General features: G+C 48.1%; 1 protein-coding gene across 1 annotated transcript; it reads right to left on the bottom strand.

Moving 5' to 3' along the window:
* Positions 1-331: 331 nt before the first annotated feature.
* NCR2 (natural cytotoxicity triggering receptor 2) lies at positions 332-8,851 on the bottom strand. The gene is made up of 6 exons (XM_047859692.1): positions 8,553-8,851; positions 8,065-8,406; positions 3,382-3,441; positions 2,635-2,764; positions 2,417-2,527; positions 332-1,828 (listed from the first exon to the last, which is right to left on the bottom strand). Exons 1-6 carry the CDS (start codon positions 8,641-8,643, stop codon positions 1,699-1,701), a joined length of 864 nt encoding a protein of 287 aa, XP_047715648.1. The 5' UTR covers positions 8,644-8,851; the 3' UTR covers positions 332-1,698.
* Positions 8,852-13,510: the final 4,659 nt, after the last annotated feature.

Here is a 13,510-nt window from a genome sequence, read left to right as displayed (position 1 = left end):
GTTGGGATTTGAACATATAAATGGAGGGGGGCACATAACAGCCCGTAACAACACCCTTGCCAAATCAACGTAGAGTCCACAAGTCTCTGTAACACACACAGGGCCTCCAAGCTTTTATTTATTTTTTATTTTTTTTATTTTTTTTAAACATTTATTTATTTTTGAGACAGAGAGAGACAGAGCATGAACGGGGGAGGGGCAGAGAGAGAGGGAGACACAGAATCGGAAACAGGCTCCAGGCTCTGAGCCATCAGCCCAGAGCCCGACGCGGGACTCGAACTCACGGACCGCGAGATCGTGACCTGGCTGAAGTCGGACGCTTAACCGACTGTGCCACCCAGGCGCCCCAAGCCTCCAAGCTTTTAAATACCGGTGCTCTGCCAAGAAGCAGCAGAGGCTTCCAGAAAGTTCTGAGGAAAGACAGCGGTCAACGAAAGGAGAAAACAAAAGATAGAAAAAGGTATTTGGGGGAAACAGAAAACAGACAAGGCTTAAAAAAATAAAACACCACAACCCTCAAAAGTTAAAACTTTAACACTGCCGGAGAAAAAATGGCGTCGCCAAAGCAAACACGCATGTCGTCGTAAAGGAACATTCGGAGCACAAATAGACCCTTTAGACATTTTAAGATGTGAGAGCATAAACGGTAAATCTTTGAATAGAAGAACCGGAATGCAACTTTGAGAAGCTTTCCCAGAAAGTAGGAATAAGGAAAAATAGAGGAAGGACAGGAGAGAAAAGATAAATCTAGAGGCTCAGTCTGGGAAGTCCGACACCGAGATAGTAAGTGTCAGACACACAGCAGTCCTACGAGGGGCAGTGCCTCGGGTCAGACCAGGGTGGTCTCCACTGTGGAGCCTCCCACTCAGCTTGTGCAGGACAAGGGGGGGCGACTCCTCACCAGAGCCTGTGGCCATCTTGGTGGCTTCAAGGGCAGTAAGCGTGGTACATAGTGACGTGGTGATGGTGACTAGGGTGGCTGAACTTGGCAGAGCAGAGGCCCCCACCTCCTGTGCAGTAAAAATGCACAGAGGTGTTGTTGAGAAAGGACGGACAAGGGGGAACAATCTAGGAGGTGGAGACCAAAGGCAGGATGCCAGTTAGGTGACTGAAAGAGTGGCCTGGGTACAAGTGCCAGGTGCTGGGGATTTGCAAAGGGGGAGGAAGAGGAGGAAGAGGCAGAAGCCACAGACAGAAGCAGAACAGAGGTCTTGGCAGAGTGTGGCTGAGCAAACAGGGATGGAGAGAGAAATGCTGGGGGTGACCTGGGATCCTGGCTGAGCTGTGGGGCCACAGACAGGAGGGGAAAGGGAGGAGGAGGAGGAGGAGGAGGAGGAGGGAGAGGAGGGGGAAGGAGAGGAGGAGGGGAGGAGGAAGAGGGGGAAGGACAAGAGGAGGAGGAGGAGGCAGGGAGCAGGAGGATGAGGGGGAGGCCTAGGGGAGAAGATGGTGGGGTCAGAGTGGCCCGCCGTGGTGGCTCCAGTTTGGTGGACAGCCACTGCACTGGTCTTCGGCTCCCATCCCTGGATGGTGCTGGCCCAGATGCCAGCTGTGTGTGAGCAAGCTGTGGGCCTGGACTTTGGGAGGAGGCCAGGCTGAGAAATCCTCAACACTGGAGTGAAGGGTGTAGCCAAGGGTGTTGGATCAAGTTCTGGGGGACTTCCGCCTTTTCTTTGCAAGGACCGAAGGGTTCAGAGGTCAGGGAGGCGCCCCTGGGGAGCTTGGGGGATACTGGCCATCCTTCTTGGGCCCTGAGGCCTGGAGTCTGGACTGAGCTGGGTGCATCAGAGACCTCCCTCTGTGTTGCGCATGTCGACTCCTTAAGGCCCTAACATGGGAGGGGCGAAGAAATACAAGTGACTCAAACCCACTCTTTGAGCCTGTTGCCCTCTCCCCACAGGCTGCCCCCCCTTCAGAAAGCCTGCGCTCTGCCTGATGGGTCCCTGTCCCCACACCTTTCCCTCAGCCCCACCTACCTTTGCCTTGTGCATCCCCTTCTCCTTGGACGTGACCCTCCCTCCTGTGCATACCCTCCCTCTGTCACCGCTTGGGAAGGGGCTGTGCCCTGGGTTTGAGCAGGCATTCCTGGAAGAGCAGGCAGTGGGAGGGATTTCCTGGTTGGACAGGTCAGTGATACTGAATCAGAGGGGGAGAGGGGTCGGGGAAGGAAAGGAGGAGGAGAAGAGGGGAGGAGAAAACAGGCGGAAACATGTGGACAAAGCATCTGAGTTTTGGAAAGACAAAGGTGATCCTGTGGTGAGCAGGCAGTCAGTGAGGGTCTAATTTGGACAGCCCTGCTGGGGATCATTTTTCTTGCCTCTGTGTTCACTGGCTGATTCCCTGTCTGACCATCTGTCCAGGGACGGAAGCCCCTCCCTGCTTCATTCTCTCCCAAGCCCAACCCAAACCCACTCACCAGACAAGCAGGGCTGACAACACCACGCTCTTGGCCAGAAGGAGTCCACAGAGCATGGAGACCAGAGCGCCCGGGGCTGCAGGGTGACAGTGGAGGGTGCAGTTTTGTTGCCTGGAGAACAGAAAACAGAGGGGAGGGGAGCCGGTTGGGGTGGCAGCTCTCTGCTGTGGGCCCCTGAGCCAGGGCCGTGTGCGTGAGGGTCCCACCCTTGAACTCACTGTGAAGGGGCAGTGATGGCAGAGGAAGTCCTGGGGGCCTCTCTGGTTCTTCCAGTGGAGGACACACAGCTCTGGGTCTGTGATGAGATCAGGTCACGGGAAGCCCGGGTGGCCTGCGTGGAGGTGGAAGCTGTCAGAGAAAGAAAAGGAATCTGAGTTAGCTGGAGGGACAGCACATCTGTTCTAGCTGGCAGGAAAGCTGGAATGGGGACCTGGGCTGAACTGGGAACAGAAGCTCAGAGCCTGGGAAAAAAACAATTCTGGGGTCGGGACTGGGCTATGAAGTCCCATGGCTTAAGACTAGACAGATCTATGGTTTAGGCTCTCTTCAGTGCCTGTGGAGGTGTTCTTGGCTCCAGGAAGAGCACTGGAATGGGAGTCAGGAGGCCGGGGCTTCTCTCCAAGCATGTCTACACGTTTGGAAGGGCACTGTCTAGCTCCGAGCCTCCCCAAGTGGGGAAACAGTCACTGTCTTTAAGTGGCTCTCATCTCTGACATCCCTTCCCATTCTCATACTTCTGGTGCTATTAGGGGGAAGGGGCTCCTCCCCGGGGAACTTTCAGATTGCTTTCCCACCCCTGTCCTTCCTGGTTCTGCCGCAGAACTCTGGGTCCCTCTGCAGACCCCACTGCCTCAATGATCTGGGTAAGTACATTTTATGGGGCCGCCTCTTGATTCTGCAACCTTTGTGAGCTCCCTGTCCCCTACCTCCACTGCCCTGCCTTCCCAGTAAGACCCCAGACCTACCAGTGCTCAGAGCTCTTGATGGAGGCTGGTGGGAGGCCATGTCTGGAAAGGTGATGGGGGCTATTAAGGATGAAGAGAGAATAATGACTACTGGGGATGGGTGAGGCCCAGAAGGGAAACGAGTGCTGTCAGCCCCAATGCTGTGACAGGAAATGGGGACTCTCGGTGTCCTCAGCTAGGTCTATATGCCCATCCACCCAGGATCCATGAAGGGAACAGCTGAGGGAAGGGCTGGGAGAGGCATGGGGGAGAGGGTACCTGATGTTGGGACATCCCATGGCCCAGGGGCTTCCCTGGAGAGAGTCCCAGGTCAATGGACATGTGGCCATGACCCTGTCCCACAAGGGCACTCTCTCTGAGGCTGCCCAGAGTGACTACTGGGAGCAACCCGTGTGCCCAACCTAGAAGAGGTTCTCATGACACTCAGGGAAAATTCTAGTCCTGAGCTACAGCGTGTGATCTGTGGGTGGATGCTGGTCCACAAATTATTTATAAACCTGCCTGCACAAGGTAAATATAGAAATCAGGAGTAAGGATCTTGGAATTTATCAATCTGACATTGCCTCAAGGTCCAAGCATGTGATTAGTAAACCGGTCTGGTGGAACAGGATGTCAATCAGTTTAGGTACTGGCAAACTGTCACGGAGAGTAACACATGGGGCAGGCTGCATGACAGCAGCAGAGCAGGACCGGGATCCCTGAAGGTTCGTTGCTCGACTATAACCCAAAAGTGTATCAAGACCTGAAAGTTTTTTTTATAAATTTTTATAATCATTGACATTTTCAATCTATCCGTTATGAATTTATTTTTAAAAATATTTACTTATTTTGGGGAGAGCACAATCAGGGGAGGGGCAGAGAGAGAGAGAGAGACAGAGGATCCAAAGTGGGATCCATTCTGGCGGGCTGACGAGCCCGATGTGGGGCTCGAACCCACGACCCATGAGATCATGACCTGAGCTGAAGTCAGAAGCTCAACCGACTGAGCCACTCAGGTGCCCCTATCCATTTTTTTTAAAATTAGAGTTTAACATGATTAGCTAATGTAGAGTAGTGATTAGTTAATTCTAGTACTAAATTAACAGAGAGCAAAACAAAGTCACTGAGCGTTGTGTCAAGAAAAGCCCCATCTTTTTGGGATGTAGCAGTAATAATAAACCAAATGGTGATAGCAGAATTAATTCCAAAGATGCTTTTCCTTCTGAGATCATTCCAAAGGGTTTGCATTGGTTATGTCTGAACATGGAATCCTTCACTGCGGTAAAGCAGAACACCGTCCACTTCCTAATCTCAGGAGCCCGTGAGTGTCACCCCACATGGCCAGAGGGGATTTGCAGATGTGATTAAGGTTGAGGACCTTGAAGTGGAGAGATATTCTGGGCGAACCTGAGCTAATGATTAGTATTTAAGAGCAGAGAATGTTTCCCAGCTGTAGTCAGAGAGCAGTGCAGCTTGAAAACGGCTTCTGGCTTTAAAGACAGAGGAAGGGGGCCACAAGCCAAGGAATGTGTGGAAGCGGCTAGAAGCTGGGAAAGCTCTCAGTTATGCAGCCTGTGAGAAAACGGGACTCTGGTCTTATAGCTACAAGGAACTGAATTCTGTCCAAGACCTGAATGCGTAAGAAGTAGATTCTAAGAGCCTCTAGAAAGGAATACAGCCTGCTGCTGATACCTTGATTTTAGCCCAGTGAGACCCATGCCGGACTCTTGATCTATAGAACTGTGAAGTCATAAATTCGTGTGGTTTTAAGCCACTACATTTGTGGAAATTTGTGATGACAGCAACAGGAAACTATGGCACTCATAAATAGCATGAGGTTTGTAGTTCTAATGAATGGCGAGGCACTCAAACCCACTGAGTTCATTGTTGAGCTTCAGTGAAGTAGGCTAAGGAACAAGTACATCATGAAAGCAAGTGACATTTACAAAACATTAAACCACAAGTTCAAATGAGCTATTTGTTTTTAAAAGAGTCCTGAATTACAACTTTCTTCAAAGCAGTCAGTATTTCACCTAGTAACTCTAGAGTTCTGTGGGCTTCTTGTAAAGTAACGCTTTGTGTTGCTAAGACAAAATGTCTACCTACAGGTGTCAAAACATTATCGAAAGACTGTAACAGAGGTGTCTGCTCTACCTTGTTGAGCTAGTCTGTGGCAAAGAAGGGAAATTAAATATCCTTTATTGACACATTAGGTCAACATACTCAGGAATTGGCTAATGAGAAGAAGACCAACTCCTGGGACAAATAAAGTTAGCAAGGTGTTTTTCACGGCAACTTGAGCAAAATGCACGCACATCGCAAACATAGTTATTCTTTTTAGACTACGTGCAATTTGCACATGATGATAGGAAGGTATTCCTCTGTATCATTTCGTTTCATTGTCAAAAACACAACTAGCCCTGAGCTGAATAGAACTATGAAGGATTTTATTATCGACCAGTGGTTTGAGGCTCCAGTTTTGCGTCCGAGTATGTTCTGATAGCTTCTATGTGACAGGAAAACACGCAGGAGCAGTCCTTCAGATGAAGGAGCCTTGCACCAGAGTGTAAGCCAGTGCACCGCCTCCTTCAAATTCTTGCTCTGAGAAAATATCAGCTGAGCTGCACACGTGCCTACCAAAGTGGGAAAAATCGTGAATTACATAAAGATGAACGCATTGAATTTGAAATCGTTCTCTTTATTATGTGATCATGTGGAAACATCTCAGAGTTGTTATTGTATGCCAGGTTGCAGTGATTCATTACTGAGGGTGACAGTTCTGTTGAGAATGTTTGAGCTATGAAAAGGACTCCTACTATCTTGGCAAGATAGAAACCAGGTCAGTACTAACTTTTTAAAGATGGGAATCACATGGTCAGGCTTGGTTATATCACAGCTTTGAGGCTATTCCATGCCAGGGAAGGACGCAACATATTTTTCAATGGCAAATGAGATCTAAGCGCCAAAACAAAAGAGGCTTAGAAGGATAGTTTCTATAAACTTTCATGACATGTTCTTAATTCGGTAACAATTATCAGCAAAATAGGTGATCTTGTCTGCAAAAGTGCTTGTAGAGAAACCTGGATAGTTTGATGGAATGTTTTGCATTTTATTATCTGTCCAAAGAAGATACATGATAGGAAATTCATAGAACCAGAGACTATTTTTTCATCAAAAGGTATTTCAAATGTAAACAGAACTCTATAAAATAAAATTTTGGAACTAGCCCTTGATGAAGGATCGAGGATGCATTTTGAAAATACAGCATCACTCGCTTCCTTTTGTAAAAATTAAAAATAAAAATACTGAGCTTGTAGGAATTGATTTAGAATTCCTTCTTGGATTTCAGCTATAATGTTAACAACAACATCCATCACCCACATGCATACTTTCAATAATCAATGGGAACCGTTTTTATAACTGAACTTTTTTCCCCCTTACGTTTGTTCTGATTGTCTTTGTTGAAAAGTAATTTTATGTCTGTAAAATCAAATCAGCATTTTGGGCTTGTGCTTTGTATGTGTGTGTTTTTCTCTCATTTAATTTTTCTAGTAATTCATTTTTATTGTGTTTTACCAGAAGATAGTCATTGATGGATTGGAGATGTTTTGAAAAGGTTCTCCACCACTGTCTTAGTCTGCTTGGGCTGCCATAACAAAGTGTCACAGCCTGGGTGGTTTGGAAACAACAGAATTTTATTTCTTACCCTGGAAGCTGGGAGTCTGAGGTCAGGGTACCAGTGTGGTGGGGTTCTGGAGAGTTCCCTCTGCAGGCTATCATTTTACATGGCAGAAAGAGGAGGAGAGAGCTTGCTGGAGATCTCTTTGGTAAGGGCACTAATTCCACTCCTAGGGGCCCCACCCTCATGACCTCATCACCTCCCAGAGGCCTCACCTCCAAATACCATCACATTGTAGGTTAGGATTTCAACCCATGACTTTGTGGAGGCCACAAACATTCAGTCCGTTGCAACCACAGATGCTTTGAGAAGCTCTGATTCAGACTCATGTTGGCCAACTTGTTTGTAAAGGGCCAGAGAGTAACTACTTTAGGCTTGTGGGCCATATGGTCTCTGTTGGAACAGCTGCTCCTGTAGCATGAAAATGGCCTTAAATCATATATAAACATATGGGCATGGCTGTGTTCCAAAAAACCCTTTATTTGTGGACACTGACATTTGAATTTCCTGTAATTTTTGTGTGACACAAAATATTATTTTTCTTCGACTTTTTCCCCCTGACCATTCAAAAATCATCCTTAGCTTTCAGACCAGAGTTTGCTGACCCCTGATCTGGGCCAGGAAGAATAGACGGACCAACATGATACCAATATGGTGGGGCGGGGGGTGGTTTGTGGCCAGGGCCACACATTTACTGAGCACCTACTATGTGCCAGGTACAGGTGCCTTCTCTAAGAATGCCAGGCAGTCTCGGGCTCCCCTGTGGCCAGGTCATATGAGCTCAGGGTCAGAATGCTCCCATGATCTGTTTGGGCACCTTTGACGAGGCTTGTAAATCATCAAGACAGTGAGTGAGGGGTGTGTGTGTGTGTGTGTGTGTACATGCATTCAAGTCCCTGGGACACCTGTTCCCAACAACCTTCCCAGGAGATCTGAATGGGGGGGGGGGCGGGCAGCCTGGCTTCACTACTAAGAAACTAGGAGGCACCCAAAGGGAGCCAGGGGACCCCTAGGAAGAGGCTTACCTGGAGACACCGTCAGATAGAACCTTATGGACTTAGAGACAGAGTTGTCGGAAGCATGGTAAATTCTACACCAGTAGTGTCCTGAATCTTCCTCCTTCAGCCCAGTCATGGTGACAATGAAGAGGCCGGTGCTAGGGTTGTCCCAGATTGAGAATCGAGAGGCCTGAGCCAGCCTGCGGGGACCGGAGCTGGTGACTAACCTGGTGCACTTGACCGCCGATAACTCCTTACACCAGCTCTTCCTCTCGTAGGGCCAGCCCTTGGGGGGGTACTGGCATGTCACAGAAAGCGTCTGCCCCGCCACTCGGTGAAGTGGCTGTGCCTCTGGCACAGCCCACGAGCCTGGAGAGGAGGCAGCAGGTCAGGGCCACACCAGGAACTGCTCCTCCAGCAGCCCCGGGCACAGAACACTTGCTCCGGAGCCCGCGGTCCTGTAGTCTCTGTACCACCCTCTCCTCTCCTCCCCAGGCTCTCGCCTTCCTCCTCACCTGGGATCAACAGTGACAGGAGCAGCAGGGGTGGGAGCGGGGCTCTCTGGACCATGTGGCCGTTTCTTCTCGTGCTGGTGGCAAGGGACATGGGGGACGCTGGGGAGAGGAAACCTGGAGCTGGTCTGATTCTCCTCAGCTTTCCCAGCACCTCCGAGATAGATAAAATGAGAAAGGCCAAGGGCAGCTTGGGGAGTGGGAGACCCAGGGAGCGCCGACCTGGCCGGCAGAGGCAAGCGGAGACCAACGGTGGCAGTTGTAAATCCGGACCAGGAGGGAACAGCCCTACATGGCGCACAGCTCCTGGGTGTCCATAGAGGCTGCTTCTCTCCTCTGTCCCCCGCTGCCCCTTCCCCCTCAGGGCCTGCCCTTGGGGGAGGAGCTGGGACAGCCAGGAGGAAGCTGTGGTCACGGGCTGTCCACTCTCCTCCCTCTGTGCACTGCCTCTTCTTTGCAAGACCCTGGCTTTGCCCCTCTCTTCAGGGCAAGCCACACTGAAGGTGGGTGACCAGCTCAGGGGCACTTGGAGGTCTGTGCAAGACTCCACTAAACCCCACTGGCCCTGGGGGTCATCAGAAACTTCAAGCCCGGTCCTGCCTGGTGGGTCACTGACATGTTTCCTCCCTGGGAGGCTTTGTGGGTGCTGGAGGGGAGAGGGGAGGGGTAAGAAAGTATAGGGAGAGTCCCTGGCAAAGGAAGGGAGAGTGGAGCTGGGGGCAAAGAGAGCCCGGCTGGGTGGAGGGATGGGTCAATGGGGGATGGAACACAGGAGCCTGGACCACCAGTCTCCTGTAAATCCTCGACTCCTGCCTGTGGGCACTAGAGCGCTGTTTGTGTCATTGATGCGTAGATAGATGCAGGGCTCCAGCATCTTTGGGGAACGACTTTTAAAAAATGACGCGGGGCGCCTGGGTGGCTTAGTCGATTAAGCGTTGGACTCTTGATTTCGGCTCAGGTCACGATCTCATGGTTCGTGAGTCTGAGCCCCTGCCTCAGGGTCTGTGCTGAGAGAGAGGGTTCTCTCTCCCTTCCTTTTTGCCCCTTCCATGCACTCTCGCTCTCTCTCTCCCTCAAAATAAATAAATAAGCTTTAAAAAATGATGCAGTTTACAAAGAGGTTTTATATAAAACATACAAACAAATGTTGGGAGAAAGAAGGGAGAGAGAGAGAGAGAGAGAGAGAGAGAGAGATCAGAACCCACAGCCCTGTGCTAACATGTAACTCCACATGCGAACACCAGGGAACTCTACTCAGAGCTCATGCCTGAAGAGGGAATTTGAACGTATTGAGGGTGTTAATTCCAAGTCCCCTGCTCCCCTGCACCCCGCCCCCCACTCCTGCTCTCCTCTCTGCCTGGGCGCAGAGCCCTGCTCCTGCAGAGAGAGGGGGCAGAGACTGAGGATAAGGATGAAGGGGCAGAAAGAGGACGGGCATGGGAGGCACCTGACTCTCTTTCCTAGAAACGACCAGGGAAAAGAAGGATGGGGTTGTGGCACCGAAAGGACTGCTCAAGACAACGCCCACTACCCGTTTGCACCCATCAGCGCACCTAGGGTGTTCGTGTGTGCTTTCTCCTACTTCCACAGTGGGCTTGGCAGGGAGGTGTGCTTTGTTTTCCCCCCATGTGGAGAAACTGAGGCCCAGATGGGTCAGTCTGACCTGCTCAAAGTCACGTGATGATGTAAAGATGTAACCAGACCAGCTTCCTGACTTCTGACGGGGACTTTCTGTTGAAGTCTGGCCCGGGGACAGGGCAGGAAACCAAAGCGTACACCCTTGTAGAGGCAAGCTCCTGGCGGTTCGTTTCCTGGCGTTCAGCTGGGCTCAGTGTTTCCTCTCTTAACCTAATTACAGACAAAATGCGGGGGTGGAGGGCACCCTTCTGAGGGGGAGGAAGGAGGCTCTGGCCCCGGCGGGCGTAGATGTGTGTCAACTTGTGTGAGGGTGTGCAGCCGCTGGTTCCCACACCAGTGTCCCCTTTGTCTGGTTGCTGCTGACCCCTGGGAAGGGACGCCTCCTCCTTGCAGTCCCCCAAGATCACTCTTTGCCCACATACCATTATGTCTAGGTGCCTCCAGTTTGGGGTTGGCTCTGAGCTGTTCTCTGCCGAGTCAACATGGGTCCGTGGTGCCCAGGGGAAGTTTTTGAGGAAACTTCTAAAGCTCTAAAAGTCTCAGTTTTTTCCTTTCTTAAATAGTTAACAATGGATCACTGATATGATTACTCTGGGAATAAATGATTAAGCCCTTCCATTTATAGAAGTGCCTGTTACATGATATTAATGAATGTCTGCCATCATTAGTAATCAACATTCACAATATCATGTTTCCTTGACTTTTAATTATATATATATTTAATATATAATTCGATGTCTATTTATATATAGACATCAAATAGCAGTACAGCAAACTTCTAAAAGGAAATAAAAATAAAAGTTATGTCATTTAGAGTAGAACCTTCTTCTTTTAAATATATTTTTTTTTAATTTTATTTTTTGAGAGAGAGAGACAGACAGAGAGAGCAAGCAGGGGAGGGGCAGAGAGAGAGAGGAGGAGAGAGAATCCCAAGCAGGCTCCACGCTGTCAGCATAGAGCCTGGTGCGGGGCTTGAACTCATAAACCGTGAGATCACGACCTGAGCCGAAAGCAAGAGTCAGATGCTTAACCGACTGAGCCAGCCAGGCCCCCCTAGAGTAGAACTTGCTAATCATGGCCCCAATGCCAGAAACAATATAGGGAAAAGTGCTGGGTCATCCTATATACAAATTAATACTTGGACATTATAAAAAGATATGGCAAATAACATTTAAAGGCAAATCACAACTCTGAGTTAAGGTTTCCTTCCTAATTGGCAGATACAGGGTTATTCGAGTTCATATAAAAAAAGTTTTTTAAGTAATAAGAGAAAATGAATATTTCAATAGAAAAAAGGAGTGAGGTTATGAGCAAGTACTTCCCTACAGAAGAAATACAAATGAACCACGTTAAGGAAAATCTATTCAAAGTGGACATTGTTAAGACAAGTGCCAAACTACTCTTCTCCTCAGAGTGACAAAAGTTAAGAGAAATGATGACAACCAGGGTTGGGGGAATTTTAGGGAAAAAACAATCACCTATTCTGCTGGGCAAACATACTGATACCACCTTTCTGAAAGACAGTGTGGGCGGGTTAATTAAAATCCATTTTGAAAAAGAAGTCATCGTGACTCAGTTCTACATCTAGGCACAGAAACCGGGCACAGTGGCTGTTGCAGTATTATTTTGTTTGGAAAATTCGCCAAAAGAATGCACATACATATCTTCCAAACTTGCAGCTCCAAAAATTGTAGGTTTATAAACTCATATTAATAACAATGCGTCAGTTTTATGCCCCAACAGTCTACACCCCAATCCTTTTCTTCCTAGAGAGAACTTTGTTTTTTAATTAATTAATTAATTAAATGTCTTATTTATTTTTGAGGGAACGTGGGTGGGGGAGGGGCAAAGAGGGGGACAGAGGATCCAAAGCGGGCTCCGTGCTGACAGCAGAGAGCCTGATGTGAGGCTTGAACTCACAAGCCACGAGGTCATGACCTGAGCCAAAGTCAGATGCTCAACTGACTGAGCTACCCAGGTGTTCCCTTAGGGAGTCATTTTGAAGTATTTTTCATATTTACCCTGATACTGATATTTCTCTATTAGACAGGGGTAGGTAGTATACCTGAAATGTGCCCTGTGGAAGAATGAGGGATCCTCTCTTTCCCATCATGCTCCTGTCGGTCCCTTCCCTCACCTTTATTTTCCCAGTAGTCAAATAGAGTTACCGATAGAATTAATTTTTAGATTTTATACTTTCTGACCATGTACATATATTTTTCAGAGCCCAGTCATGTAGTTTATAATGATTACATTTCCTTTGTGGTACAGCTTTTTACTTTCTGTGAAGTTATTAGTTACCTTATTTTATTATTTTGTTAAAAAATTTTTTTTCATGTTTATTTATTTTTGAGAGAGAGAGAGAGAGAGACAGAGTGCGAGCCGGGGAGAGGCAGAGAGAGAGGGGAGACACAGAATCTGAAGCAGGCTCCAGGCTCTGAGCCGTCAGCACAGAGCCCGACGCGGGGCTCGAACTCATGGATTGAGAGATCATGACCTGAGCTGAAGTCAGACGCTTAACCTACTGAGCCACCCAGGTGCCCCGACAGTTAATTTTTTTCATGTTTATTTATTTTTGAGAGAGCGAGCAAGGGAGGTGCAGAGAGAAAGGACAGAGGATCCGAAGCAGGCTCCGTGCTGACAGCAGAGAGTCGGATGTGAGGCTGGAACTCATGAGCCGTGAGATCGTGACCTGAGCTGAAGTTGGACGCTCAATGGACTGAGCAACCCAGGCACTTCTGTTAATTGTTAATTTTTTTTAAAGGACCAACAAATGGTGGTGGTTAGGGGCACCTGGGTGGCTCACTTGATTGAGTGTTCGACTTTGGCTCTGGCCATGGTCTCTCAGTTCATGAGTTCGAGCCCTGCATCGGGCTCACTGCTGTCACTGCAGAACCCACCTCAGATCATCTGTCCCTCTCTCTCTCTGTCCCTCCACCACTCACAGGCTCTCTCTCTCAAAAATAAATAAACATTAAAAAAAATAAAAACATAAAATAATAAAAATAAATGGTGGTGAGACAAATCCAGAGAAAGAGGAATTTCCCTAATTATGGCATCCTGGTGATAAAGGTGACCACAAACAATGTCACTATAAAACCATATTTTATAATTGCTTATTTTTTGTGAATACATGTGCAATTAATTTTTGTATGTAGATCTTCTGTCTAGCTAAAATAATAATCTATTATTTCTAATAATTTATACATTTATGATTTGTTATGTATTTAGTTGTAACATAAATCAGAAATTTACATCAGTGCAATTAGTGTAAATTTAAAATGCATATAATGTTAAATATTTTATAAGAACATATTTATATT

Source organism: Prionailurus viverrinus, chromosome B2, assembly GCF_022837055.1.
Source record: "Prionailurus viverrinus isolate Anna chromosome B2, UM_Priviv_1.0, whole genome shotgun sequence".
Lineage (NCBI taxonomy): Eukaryota > Metazoa > Chordata > Mammalia > Carnivora > Felidae > Prionailurus > Prionailurus viverrinus.
The sequence above is the reverse complement of the archived record's forward strand: the minus strand, read 5'-3'. Positions and strand labels throughout refer to the sequence as shown.

Bases quoted from the DNA above. Each gene is read 5' to 3' on its own strand.
- NCR2 (XM_047859692.1), bottom strand. From the start codon at position 8,643: ATGTCCCTTGCCACCAGCACGAGAAGAAACGGCCACATGGTCCAGAGA. The intron at 3,442-8,064 runs GTAAGCCTCTTC...CATCCTTAATAG, and splicing joins CTATCTGACGGTGTCTCCAG to CCCCCATCACCTTTCCAGAC. The intron at 2,528-2,634 runs GTGAGTTCAAGG...TCTGTTCTCCAG, and splicing joins GCCATCACTGCCCCTTCACA to GCAACAAAACTGCACCCTCC.